General features: G+C 40.1%; 1 protein-coding gene across 3 annotated transcripts in view; it reads left to right on the top strand.

The window, feature by feature from the left end:
• EPB41L4B (erythrocyte membrane protein band 4.1 like 4B) overlaps positions 1–14,452 on the top strand; it is a 287,983-nt gene that overhangs the window by 126,153 nt on the left and 147,378 nt on the right. For all 3 annotated transcript variants that reach the window (XM_030551497.1, XM_030551496.1, XM_030551498.1), the window contains exons 4-6: positions 1,226–1,304; positions 6,274–6,318; positions 10,128–10,180. In XM_030551497.1, the coding sequence (XP_030407357.1) occupies positions 1,226–1,304; positions 6,274–6,318; positions 10,128–10,180 (177 nt within the window). The remainder of the gene's footprint in view (positions 1–1,225; positions 1,305–6,273; positions 6,319–10,127; positions 10,181–14,452) is intronic.

Genomic DNA, 14,452 nt, shown 5'->3' with positions numbered 1-14,452 from the left:
ACCCACTTCTAATGGCCATTTTATGCAAGGTCTGCAGGGCACTGTGCTTTCACTCTTACCACTTCTTGTGTGTATGAGGCTAATAGGGTAGATTGTGAAGAAATGTAGGGTCCATTGCCATTGATAGCTCTGGTGCTTGACTTGACCTTGCCTTTTCATGACATCTCAACCTGCTTCTCTGTATTTGGATACATGATCAGCAAGTGCTTATTCTCTGATATGCCAAGGAAAAGGCAAAATGATCCTAGAGGGAAGAATCATATATTTTCTGCACAAAGACATTTTTAACAGATTTAGTTTCATTACTTTCACGGTGTCTGGCCCAGTTAGGGGATTGTATGAGAACAAGCTGGCTCAGACCCATACTAGAGAAGATAGTGGGGAAATAACTTGATGGGGGTTGTAACAGCTCCATCTCTCAGCGCAATATGTCTTTTCCTTGCCAAAGTGGTTTGCATTTTTGGAGAAGTTTGGGTCCTCAATTGTCTTTGGACAGTGGTGCATATGGCTTTATTTTTCCACCAGTAGCAGCTAGTGTTAAGAGTCAGTGCCCTGAGAAGGTAGATCTCACCAGTAAACTTTGTCACCTACGGTTTTGACTTCTGAAACACCTCTTCTTGGGTTTATCCTTGAAGACAACTTTAAAGCTTCAACTAATGCAGCTTTTGGCTGCTCATTTGCCTAGTAGGTTGGGTGATCAATAGGCCTTCAGAAACTACAGCAGTGATTGTCGTCATATAAGCACCTAGATAGAGAGGTGGTGGATTCTCCATTTCTTAATGTCTTCAAACAAAGACTGGGTGCCTTTCTGGAAGATATACTTTAGCCACACATGCACTATGATAGCCCAAATCAGCAAAGACATATTTGCTGAACCTTTTTAGCTGGAGAACTAAATTGGGGAGGTCACTCTCTCATGCCCATCAGAGCTTGAATTTTTCCAACATTCCCAGGACAGTGTAAGGCACATCTTTTTGTACAAACATTTGCTTGACAAATGATCCATGGTTTAATTACTTATTATATTGGCTGTGGTAGCACACTAAAATGCCCACAACAGGCACATAGTTATTTCTTGTTGTAAGTATTTTTAGTTTAAGACACATAGTCAAATGTTACTGTGATAAGGACACTTTAAAATATAATTATTTTGTGTTAAATTTTTCTCGCTCTATGGGATCACCAAATCTGTGTAAACTTCTGTTTTGAATCTTTGTGTATACAGTTGGACCTCCGTACACTTTGCATTTTCGAATTAAATATTACTCGTCAGAACCGAACAACCTTCACGAGGAGTTTACAAGGTAGGAAATAACTGTGATTGCTAAACTGATGTCTGACAATGGGGTTTATAAGGTATTTGGGGATTAAACTGTGGGGAAGGGAGAAATTTGGGTTATATGTGCTTCCTTGGTAGAATAGGCATCATGTTCAATATTCTAGTTGGTGTTTTATGACGGTCTATGAACCATACCCTACTTCCCATTTTTTGCCCAGACCTGCTGTTTTGGCCTCTCAGGTCCTTCTGGATGGAGGGGCAGATGGACCAGAGCAGTGGTATTTCTCTCCAACTCTCCATGTGTTTTAGGCTTTTTGACTTTGGAAAGGGAGCCATGACTGGGTAGGTAGGAGCTGAACCTGGAGAAGGACTTTCTGCAGCAGTATTGCCTGTCAAACCCATGGTGGGTAGGGGAATAGGAGCAGGGTTTCCAATCTATAATGCCGACAGCTGGGCTCTGTGCTTTTCTCTGCTGTGAAATGTAGAGGTGATCAAATAAAAGTCAAATGGGTCAAAGAAAGACCCCAAAGCAGCAGAATTTTGGGAGGATTGGGAGCAATGCTAACAGCTCAATCATCTCTACCCTCTTTTCCTCCTCCCTCCCCCCACTTTGTTCAAGGTGGATGACCTGTGGTCTTTGAGAACATTCCGTACTTGTTAAGTGAGGAGCCCTCCACAATTCAGGAGAAATTCGGTATCATGAAAGCGGTGGGGGGGAGAGGGTGATTGCTTATTTTTGCACTTCCCATTCCTCCTAACTCTTCTGATCACTCGGTCAGGCCAAATTGTCTCTCTAATTATTTTGTACCCTTCCTGCTATTATTTTTCTGTTTCTGACAATTCGGAGCTTCTTAGTGTGTTTTTTTTTGTTTTTTTGGTTTTAATTTGCTCTGCATTGCTAATTGGGCCAAACTGTTTCCACCATGCTCTTTAAAGATTAAATTGATCATTTTATAGTGCTTATAAGAAACTTTTAGTCAGCAGATCTCCGTTTACTATAGCCTTATCTCCTGCAGTGATTAAATACTACTTTGACTGCTGTGTGACAAGAAGATTAAAGAGCCAGTTGTAATTGCCCACTTATTTACTATGAAACCTCTATAGAAGCCTCAGTATACATTATCAATTACAGCAGTAGCAATAAACTGATAAAATGACACTTTTTCATACAGGTCATAATTAACCTATGGAACTTACTGCCACTGATGTAATTGAGTTCAAGAGTTCAGTACGATTCCTAAAAGGATTAGATATCTGCATATATAATGAGAAGATTCATAGTTACATTATGTAGGATGATATATAAAAAACATGTTAGAATAGATATACACCCTCATACTTCAGGGTTTAACCTGGTGTTAAATTTCACCAATGAGCAGGTTATTCCATTGTCTATCACAGGATTTCTTTTACATTTCTCGGCAGCATCTGATGGCAGTCATTTTCAAAGAAAGGGCACTGGACTAAATGGATCTTCGATGTGATCTAGTAAGGCAGTTCCTATAAAGCACTATAAACTGTATAGTTCGGACTATAAACTTCTGGAGCTGTATAGTCCAATCACTGCTAAAAAGGAAAATTCTAATTTTTTTAATGAACCTCCACTCTAGCTAGGCTGTATTTCCCAACATCCTGTAAAGTTAGGTAAGAGACCAGGAAAGCAGGTGCAAATGCAGTGCAGGGGAAGGGGGGAAGATTTATAGTGGTAACAAAATGAGCTAATTGAAGAAGAAATTACACTAGATCTTTGTCCTGTATAAAGATATTTTTAACAGGTGCAGATGCCTTTTGATGCTGTAAAAATAATGTGTCAAGTATCAGAGGGGTAGCCGTGTTAGTCTGGATCTGTAAAAGCAGCAAAGAATCCTGTGGCATCTTATAGACTAACAGACGTTTTGGAGCATGAGTTTTCGTGGGTGAATACCCACTTTGTCAGATGTATGTCTGACGATGCATCTGACGAAGTGGGTATGTATGCATCTGACGAAGTGGGTATTCATCCACGAAAGCTCATGTTTCAAGACGTCTGTTAGTCTATAAGGTGCCACAGGATTCTTTGCTGCTTTTAAAAATAATGTGGACACAGTTAATACTTTTATGGGAAAGTGATGACATTTCTTAAACTTTAATGCACCGAGGAAGGCATCTGCTGGCATTTTTGTCTACAGGACTTCACTAGTTTCAGTTGGAATAATAATGGGTTGTTTCTTTTGAAGAATGTAATTTGCTGCTTGAAGTGGAATACCAGAAAATGAGATGCAGTAGTAAGGTTGCACAGAAAAAGAAAATAACAGAGTGTCAGGTATGAAGAGGGTTGCGGTATTCCTCAGGGTAGCAAAGTGATGGTATTGCCTGGATTATCGTCCCCACATTTACCGGCATTCATGTTATTTCGAAACCCTGGAGCAAATAATAGGGACAGATTTTCTAAGCCCAGATTTCTGAGGTGGTGCACAATTAATTTTACAAATACTGACATGTAAATGGCAACCCAGGTATCAGCTATGTATGTAAATTAGGCATGAGTAAAAATCTGAGCCCTACTCTTTTTCCATGAGCTTTTCTACTGCATAGGGTATAGAAAAGCTTGCTAAAACATGCCTTTGGCTCCTGTTCCCCTGTCTATTTTGAACTGATTCAGTCTTCTAAGTATTGAAAGGTCAGCTCACAATTTCCCAAACACATGAATGTGAAAAATTAGTTTGTTCATCACAAGGTGCTGGTGATTCACAGTGCCTGATCCTTCCTATTCTGTTCCCAACATGTCTTTCAGTGCCAATAGAGAAATTAATAGAGACGTTTGCTGTTCTCTTCTTTTTGAAGACTGGAGACATGCATCATGCTGCTTTGAGCCCAGATGTCTTATTTATTTCATTCACCTCTTAACTCGCCCTTCAGCGGGTAGAAGAGGCTGGACAGCCCCAACCCTTGCCATCCCCTAACCTCAAAGAGGGACGCCCTGCTCCAGAAGACCCAAGGCAGAAGCCATTTTGGCTTGGTCTACACTACTACTTATGTCAGTATAACTTATTTCACTTGAGGGTGTGAATAAGCCACTCCCTGAGTGACATAAGTTACGCTGACCTAAGTGCTTGTGTAGACAGTGCTATGTCAGTGGGATAGCATCTTCTTCCGACTTAGCTACCACCTTTCATGGAGGTGGATTTATTATATCAATGGGAGAGCTCTTTCCCATCAGAATAGAGCATCTACACCAGATGTGCTGCTAGCCCTTAGTGTGAGATTGCTGGAGGTGGGGGGGTGGGCGAGGAAAGACCAGGTGAGATGCCCCAGGAAGCAAGGTGGTTGTGAGATTTTTCCCAGCCCGTGAACCTTTTAATAAAAATAAAACAAACGAATCCTCAGGCTTAGGAAAGAGTGGCATGTGGATAGGGCGTTAGACTGGGAGACCCAGATTCAGTTACCTGCTCCACCACAGACTCCCTGTGTGGCCTTGGGCAGTCACTAGATCTCTATGTGCCTCCACATCCCCATCTACAAAATGAGGATCTCTGAGTTAAGGAGTTTATTTACAATTAAAGATTGTGAGGCATGTAGGGTATGTCTACACTGCAATGTAAGCCCAGGGTTAGTGGGACTTGAGTCAATTGACCTGTGTTAAGCAGCTCTGGGCATGAGCATCTACATTGTATTTTAACCCTATGTTAAGAGCTTTCTAACTCGTGCTTGAACCTAGGGTTCTGGTGTCCACAATGCAGTGTGCAGCCCCAAGTCAATGTAACCAGATCCCAGAGACCCTAGCACCCGCCCTCCTCCCCCTGAAATGTGGCCATTCTAGCCCTAGAACCATGCTGCACTGTGGAAAAACTTCACTGCCCACGCTACACATTACCAGGAAGCAGCTCGCTTTGCAAAAGACTTGATCGGTTCACTCTCCATTGCAAACCCAGGAGGCTCTCTGATAGTGTGCTTGCAGATCGGTGATCAGAAGAGAATGAGTGAATGCTAAAATTGAACTTCTGCCAAAAGGGGATGGGGCTTCCATTTTCAATAGAGTGGATTGCAGATTGTTGGGATAGAGAGGAATAGGGAAATTGTCCCACGGAATTGTGGGATACTTCCAGCTGACTCCAGGGAACAGAAATAACCTGTGCCTGCTGGTGAGGGGTGGGGGGGGAGGACAACGTGAAGGCAGCCTGCTTCAGCAGTGATACTGCTGTGAGCATGCTCAGTACAAGCCAAGCAGCAAATCTGAGGGGGCACGTGACACCCCTCCCCCTGCGTGCCTCACCTCTGCCTGAGAACCATAGCTACACTGCAAAGCAAAGGGGTTTGGACCCTGGGTCCCAGCTTGACTCAAGCTTGGATCCTCCAGCCCTGCAGGGTCCTGCGATTCTGAGTTCAAGCCCTGGGTTAGCGCAATTGCAGTGTAGACACAAAGGGAGTTTTCCCTGAGCTTGGGCTCAGACACAGCTTGCATTGCAGTATAGGCATACCTCTAGATGCTACAGCAATGAGTGCCATGTAAGTACCAAAGATAGAAACTAAATAGGTGGGCCTATCTCCACTCTTCATGGAACCTTTGTTCTTCTCTCATTCAAAGCTCTTTTAATTTTTAAAATAAAGCCATAATTGCATTTAGACTTCATAGCTCATTTAGGCTGCAATTCAGAACAGCACTTAAGTATGGGCTTATGTCCCATTGGCTCAATGCTCAAAGTTGAGTACAGGTTTTCTTAAATAAGGATGGGTTCCTGAAATGCTACTTTACGACTTCATCCTGCAATATGTTGAGCACTCCTGCAAGGTGTAGAATGTTCTGAACTTCAACTGACTTCAGTGAGAGTTAAGGGTACTTAGCATCCCACAGTGCTCTTTATAATTGATCCCGAAGGCTCATATAGCTTACAAAATCAGTTTATGGAAATGTCTTGACTCAGAGCGTACTCTTGACAAAGAGATGAGAGCTGAAAAGATGACTCTGTATGCATTTGATTGTTTGCTTATATTTATTTATTTAATGTATTTGTTAGGTACCTGTTTGTATTACAGCTCCGACAAGACATTCTTTCAGGAAAGTAAGTACATTTTTGTTGCTGTAACCTTGCTTAAAGTGTAAGTAAAAGAGCACCACTTTAAGGGTTAAAAGTATTACTTTAAGCCCATAAGCTCTTGCTGATCCTTTCTGTTATTCAAAGATGTATATAAGAAATTGTAAATTGCATTTACTGATCCAGTGTTCTCTTGTACGTTTTTTCTTTTTGTATTAGAATACAGAAATGTATACATATACATTAATGATAACCAAATTAATAAAATCTAGTGGAATAAGAACTTTTTCATTTGGTGAGAAGGTGGTAGAAACATATCTATGCATACAATATTATGCAGAGCTTTCTGTGTCATAGCTTTAACAATTCTGTTATCCTTAATGGCTGTTTGCATGTTACAGATGTAATTGTAAGTGAACATTATGCTGCAATTAGCCACTGTTAAATATTCAAAAATAAAATACACTGATACAACATGATTAAAATAAACTTATATGAATCATACTAATCCTATGTATCCTGTTATCTTACATATATGTCAATATCAGATTTAAAATTGAAATGAGAAGTAGTCAAAATAGGACCCTTAAAAGAAACTGAGAAGCTCTAAGAGCGCTTAATTTGAACAATATATGGTGGTGAAACTGGACATTGTGCTCTGTATAGAGTGGAAGATGGGAGTGATCAGCGAGAAAAGCTACCTTATTGAGATCAGAACATGTAGGGATAAAGGGAGAAAGGCCAAAAGCCATGTAGAGTTGGTCCTTGCAAAGGGAATTAAAACTAGTAGTAAAAGATTCTGTTGCCATATAAATGAGAAGAAAACAAACAAAGAAAGAAGAAGTGGGACTACTAAACACTGAGGATTGAGTGGAGGTTAAGGTTAATCTAGGCATGGCCCAATATCTAAAAAAATATTTTGCCTCAGTCTTTAATGAGGCTAATGAGGAGCTTTGGGATAATGGTAGAATGACAAATAGGAACTAGGATATGGAGGTAGAAGCCAAGCTCGAACAGTTTAATGGGATGAAATCGGGGAGGGGGGGCCAGGAACTGGCACATGAAATTGCAAGCCCAGTAGCAAGAATTTTTAATGAATCTGTAAACTCAGGGGTTGTAACATATGACTGGAGAATTGCTAACATAGTTCCTATCTTTAAGAAAGGGAAAAAAGGTGATCCAGGCAACTACAGGCCTGTCAGTTTGACATCTGTAGTATGCAAGGTTATGTAAAAATGTTTGAAAGAGAAAATAATTAAGGGCATTGAGGTCAGTGGTAATTGGGACAAATTACAACATGGTTTTACAAATGGTAGATCATGCCAAACCAATCTGATCTCCTCCTTTGAGAAAGTAACAGATTTTTTAGACAAAGGAAACATAGTGGATCTAATTTACCTCAATTTCAGTGCAGATACGGGTCCACGTGGGTAATTATTAACTAAATTGGAAAAGATGGGGATCAATATGAAAATTGAAAGGTGGATAAGGAACTGGTTAAAGGGGCGACTACAACGAGTTGTACTGAAAGGTGAACTGTCAGACTGAAGGGAGGTTACTAGTGGAGTTCCTCAGGGATTGGTTTTGGGACCAATCTTATTTAATCTTTTTATTACTGACCTTGGCATAAAAAGTGTGAATGTGCTATTAAAGTGTGCGGATGAGACAAACCTGGGAGGTATTGCCAATACAGAGAAGGACCCAGATATTATACAGGAAGATCTGGATGACCACGTAAACTCCTAGTAATAGGATGAAATTTAATAGTGAAAAGTGCAAGATCATGCATTTAGGGATTAATAACAAGAATTATTGTTATAAGGTGGGGACGCATGAGTTAGAAGTAACAGAGGCGGAGAAGGACCTTGGAGTATTGGTTGATCACAGGATGACTATGAGCCACCAATGTGATATAGCCATGAAAAAAGTTAATGTGGTCTTGGGATGCATCAAGCGAGGTATTTCCAATAGAGATAAGAAAGTGTTAGTACCGTTATACAAGGCACTGGTGAGACCTCATCTGGAATACTGGGTGCAGTTCTGGTCTCCCATGTTCAAGAAGGATGAATTCAAACTGGAACAGGTACAGAGAAGAGCTACTAGGATGATCCGAGGAATGGAAAACCTGTCTTATGAAAGGAGACTGAAACAGCTTGGCCTGTTTAGCCTAACCAAAAGAAGGCTGAGGAGAGATATGATTGCTCTTTATAAATATATCAGAGGGATATATATCAGGGTGGAAGAGGAATTTTTTAAGCTTAGTACCAATGTGGACACAAGAACAAATGGATATAAACTGGACACTAGGAAGTTTAGAGTTGAAATTAGATGAAGGTTTCTAACCATCAGAGGAGTGAAGTTCTGGAACAGCCTTCCAAAGGGACTAGTGGGGGCAAAAGACATGTCTGGCTTCAAGACTAAGCTTGATAAGTTTATGGAGGGGATGGTATGATGGGATAGCCTAATTTTGGCAATTAATAGTCTTTGACTATTAGCAGTAAATATGCCCAATGGTTTGTGATGGGATGTTAGATGAGGTGGGATCTGAGTTACTACAGAAAATTCATTCCTGGGTGTCTGACTGGTGAGTTTTGCCCACATGCTCAGGGTTTAGCTGATCGCCATATTTGTGGTCGGGAATGAATTTTTCTCCAGGGCAGATTGGCAGAGGCCCTGGGGGATTTTTGTTTTCCTTTGCAGCATGGGGCACAGGTCACTTGCTGGAAGATTATCTGCCTCTTGAAACCATGATTTGAGGACTTCAGTGGGTCACACATAGATTTGATACGGGAGTGGGTGGGTGAGATTCTGTAGCCTGCGTTGTGCAGGAGGTCAGAGTAGATGATCATAGTGGTCCCTTCTGACCTTGAAGTCTCTGATTCTATGTATGTTTAAAAAGAGAGAGAGAGAGTATACATTTTCATTTCCAAGTAGCAAGTTCCAGAAGAGAAACCTCCATGCTTCATTTGGTTTGGAGAAATAATTTTTACACAAAAGACATAATCCTTTTAAAATTGCTCCTTTCTTCAGCCATAGAAAAGCAAGAAAAAGATTTGGTTAAAAAATAGCTAAAGTACAGTAAATATTGTATTTTTGTGTGTTTTTTAGGAGATTAGAAGGTTTCAATCTGAACCAGAAGTTTATTATTTATTATACAGTAGAACAAATGGCACGTACAAATGGGAAAATGATTTTACTCCATGTGTAATTAGGCAAAGAATGTCTTGATCTGTAAGTTTATTTAAAATGTAATCTGAGCTTGCCATTCTTGTCAGTATGACAGAGGCATGAGAGTGGAAAAAACACTCTAATAATGTCAACGCTTCTTATTTAAGACACTTGGAAAAAAAGTTTTTTACAGCCTCACTCTTGTTGACAAATGTAATCGTGTATTTGTGAGGTGCTTGTGTGTGTGTGTGTGTGTGTGTGTATATATATATATATATATAAAAGAAAAATATTTAATCTTAGACTGGGGTGTTTCCTAGAATCCATTGTAGGAATACTACCTATTTCCTTCTTCTGGATTAATGTTTTGAGTATTAGTTTAAACATGATTTATAGTTTAGCATATCATGTTTTCAGTATTAATGAGAAATTACTAAACCAAGATATTATTAGTTTAATTACTAACTTGTAACTGAAATTAACTAAATGGAAATATTAGTATTTGAATTATCTAAATACCATGCAATTTAACTGATACTTTGGAGTCAATATTTTATTTTCAGTTAGATTGTTGGAGAACTCTTTTAGAGTCTTCTGGAGAAAGTGCTTATATAAAGCATACTTTAAGAAATGTGCATATTTTTATTGTTTGTTTCATCTCTTTAAAGACTGAAATGTCCGTATGACACTGCTGTGGAACTAGCAGCTCTATGTCTTCAAGGTATGTGATTATTTAGAAGTAATTTGCATAACCTTTTATTTTAAAAAGTTGACCAACAATTTCTTCACACATTTTTCCTTTTTGTCATGAATAGGCACTAATTGACTGTACATTTGTTTAAGTGACAGCTATTTTTATTGTGGTTAGTCATTGGTATCATAAATTTGCAGAGTTTTAGAATCTGACTCACAATCAGACATTTGTGAAACTTTTGTAATGAAACTCAGTTCAGTTCCTTGTTTTGAAATTATGTGCTATGGCTTCACTGAGCATAGGCCTAATATTGGGCATGATCCGAAGTCCACTCAGGTCAAAAGGAGTCTTTCCATTAAATATAATGGGCTTTGGATCCTCCAGATTGAGTGTTTGAGAGTGGGGGGGATTTATGGCCCAAATTCAATAATAGGGACCAATTAGTGGTTTTGGATTAGATTGACTATGAAATTTTGGATTCAGTTCAGCCTCGGATTAGGAACAAAATTCAAGGAAGACAAGACCAGGCAAAAGTAGTAGTAATAACAATAACATCATTTCCCATGAAATTGTGATCCATATTGCACAGTTTTGTTCATACTGTGAACTTACACAAAGATGATAAAGAAATTGTTTACTCCCTTTTCTTTTCATTCATGTTGCTTCTTTACTCTCTCAACATGGACCTTCTGAGTTCAAGTCCAGAGCCCACGTTAGCTTCAAATTGTTATGCACTTATTTTTATCTGTGGAGACTCTAGAATATCACAAGCACCGGTAACTTCATCCCAATTTTAGACAAGGAGAACTGTTCATAGAACAGCTTGACATGTCTGCAGTTCTCATAATCAAAGATGGAGAATTATATCTCTACTAAGAAAAGGAATAGAGCAGGTCATCCATTTACGGCATTACCAGTATCATAAAAGAATTTTTTCTTATCCGGTATCAAAACCAATATTTTTAAAACTGTATGTCAAAACAAAGTACTTGTAAATGGTGATTGCATTTTTTTCTTTGACCCAATCAATTTTTCTCTATTTGGAGGTACTTATAGTAACTTTCTCTAAAATAACGTCCTACGTTGGCACTGTGATATTGAATTCTCTCTGTCTGCAGATATTAGAATTGCAATTTTGGATCATTTATTGTATATTTCTTTCCTTTATATTGATATTGAAGACTTGTAAATAAGCAGAGGAGTTTAAAGAACTGTAAAATGATTATTCCCTCCTCAGTAGTTTAAACTTCACCCTAAATTTAAATGTATCTTTTAATATGGCTTTTTTAAGGGTGAGCAGGATGATAAAAGGGCAGGTCACATAGGAATTGGTGTGTTAATCATTTTAAATGGGTCCCAGATTCTTTCTCTTAACCAAGATTCTATTTTTACTTCACTGTTATGGCTGGTTTATGAATAATATTGTTCTATTAGTTGAAACAATGAAAGAATTTAATCTAACTGCCTTAAGAGCTGGTGTTTTCTCTGCATTGTCTTTGAGATGTAAATTGTACTTTTGTAAAGAAAAATCTGGAGAGACGCATCTATTCGTGCTTTTGTAGCTGCTTTAGAATTCTCCTGTATTGCAGCTTTCTCTTTATGTAGTATTTTAAGTTTGGTTTTATTCAGTCTAAAATAATTGGTACAATATGTTAAATTATATATTTAAGGTCACTCTGACACAGTTCTCTTAACCAGCTGCATTTCTGAGCTATTAATTGAAACCAACAGGTGAACTCTGTCTGATATATTTTAAATATCTCAAGTTGTGTGTTTGCATTATCACATTATAAATCCTATTACACATTTATTTTTCTTTCTACGTTAGAGAGACAGTGGTGTCGCTACAGGTGAAATAATTTTACACTTTTTAAAGACACCTGGGTAGCTACCTCATTTTAAAATGCATCCACCAGTTGGTGCATTTATTTATAATTTGCCAATTTACACATGTTAGAATGCAGGTACATAATTTTTTTACTACAATATGTATATAAAAAAGAACATGGTCCAAGATAAGCCATCCTCATCCCTGAACCTCCAGTAAAAACCTGAGAAAAGAGATGGACCTAGGACTATGCCTCAGATGTCAACAAATTTGACTCTGCTGATTTATCCTGATCAACATCAGAGGCTTCTGACTTCTCTCAGACACAAAACAGCAGCAGAGTTGTCAAATATCTCTGTGAAAACTTGTGTATATGTTTTATTGTTGTAATTCATATTGGAAAATACTGTTGAGCAAAAAATTATCACACGTACATGATCTCATTATATTTAATATTTTAGAAACCCTAAAATTTGATCATAAATTTAACTGTTGGCTAACAATTAATCTAGGTGTCCTTGATCACTTAAAATAAATCATTTTTTATCTTCAAAAAGACTATTTTTCCATGTAAATAGTCTTTCTATTCTGTATTTCTGCAACTTATGTGTAACGTTCACATGAAGCAATAGTAGATTTTCTTCAACAGAACTGACTTTCTCAATTCCTTTGTTGTTCATGGCAGCAAGAACACAGATGCATTATAAATAAGGCTATGCATGTGTCACAGAAGTCATGGACTCTGTGACTTTCCATGACTTCTGCAGCGGCCAGTGCTGACCCTGGGCCAGCAGCAGGAGTTTGGGTGTGTGGGAGGGGGCTCAGGGCTGGGACAGGGAGTTTGGGGTGCGGGCCGTGCTTACCTTGGGGGGTGGCAGGGCTCCCCGGCTCCCACTGGCATATCCCCGCAGCTCCTAGGCAAAGAGGCCAGGGGGCTCTGCATGTAGCTCGTCGCCACAGGCACTGCCTCCACAGCTCCCATTGGCTGTGGTTCCCACCCAGCCAGCAAGGGTCCAGGGTTGCGCCTGGCCCCCAACCCCAGCTCCAGCGGGGATCCCGCGCAGTGCTTCCCTCCCCGCCCCCCCAAGCATGGGTCCCAGGCTGCAAGCTGCCGCTCATGCGCGCACACACACCTTCTTGTGCCGGTGGGGATCCTGGGTCGTGCACCACCACCCGCCTCCTCCTCCACAACAGCGGGGGTCCTGGGCCACCCTCCTCAGCACCCATGGTGCCCCCAGACCGCCCCCACCCATGTTCTTCCAGCCCAAGTTTTAGTTAGGGGCATATAGTAAAAGTCATGGGTCGTGAATTTTTGTTTACTGCCCATGCCTGTCCATCACTTTTACTAAAAGTACCCATTAAAGCACCAACATTAGCACATATGTAGGCATGTCTCATTTGTATGTGATAGCATTGGAGATGCATGTTTGCTGTATATATGTTAAACAGTACTGAAGCAGTTAAATTGCAAACTATTTGTATAGGTCAAACATTCATGGAACCATGTGGGAAATTTCTCACAGTATGTATTGTAACAAAGCTCCTCCTCTACCTTGGTGGGTCCTGTGCTTATTGGCGGATTTGCTCGCCTTAGAGATCTTCCCCTCTGGTGGAACCCACAGTCTGGGTCGTCAACTCCTGTGTCTGATCGGGAGTTGGGAGGAACCCGGGCCTGCCCTCTACTCCGGGTTCCAGCCCAAGGTCCTGTGGACTGCAGCTGTCTATAGTGCCTCCTGTAACAGTTGCATGACAGCTACAACACCCTGGGCTACTTCCCCATGACCTCCTCCAAACACCTTATTTATCCTCACCACAGGACCTTCCTCTGGGTGTCTGATAACGCTTGTACTCCTCAGTCCTCTAGCAGCATACCCTCTCACTCTCCGCTTCTTGCTCCCAGTTCCTCACACGCACACCACAAACTGATGTGAGCTTCTTTTTAAACCCAGGTACCATGATTAGCCTGCCTTGATTGGCTGCAGGTGTTCTAATCAGCCTGTCTGCCTTCATTGGTTCTAGCAGGTTTCTGATTACTCTAGAGCAGCCCCTGCTCTGGTCACTCAGGGAACAGAAAACTATTCATCCAGTGACCAGTATATTTGCCCTCTACCAGACTCCTGTACCCCACTGGTCTGGGTCTGTCACAGTATAGCAGGTAGGGGCTCAATTCAGTAGAGTTCTGATCTCAACACCTTGCAGGATCAATACCAGGCTCAATCTGTGCCTTTCAAAAAAAACAAACAAAAAAAAACCAAACCACCTCTTCCCTAACATATACTACTGGCATGAAAATTATAATAGTGTTGGGGGTTTAGAAAATGCTATAATCAGTTTCTTGACACTAGCTACTGTATCTTTATGTTTCCATATATAAATTGTGGGAAGAAATATGCAATTGTGGGAAACATTACTTAGTGATAAAAAAAAAAGTTTCAGTTAAAGGAAATGCAGAGTAACCTTGTATGTAAAAG

This window comes from Gopherus evgoodei, chromosome 2 (assembly GCF_007399415.2).
Source record: "Gopherus evgoodei ecotype Sinaloan lineage chromosome 2, rGopEvg1_v1.p, whole genome shotgun sequence".
Classification (NCBI taxonomy): domain Eukaryota; kingdom Metazoa; phylum Chordata; order Testudines; family Testudinidae; genus Gopherus; species Gopherus evgoodei.
This window is presented reverse-complemented; position numbering and strand designations above follow the sequence as displayed.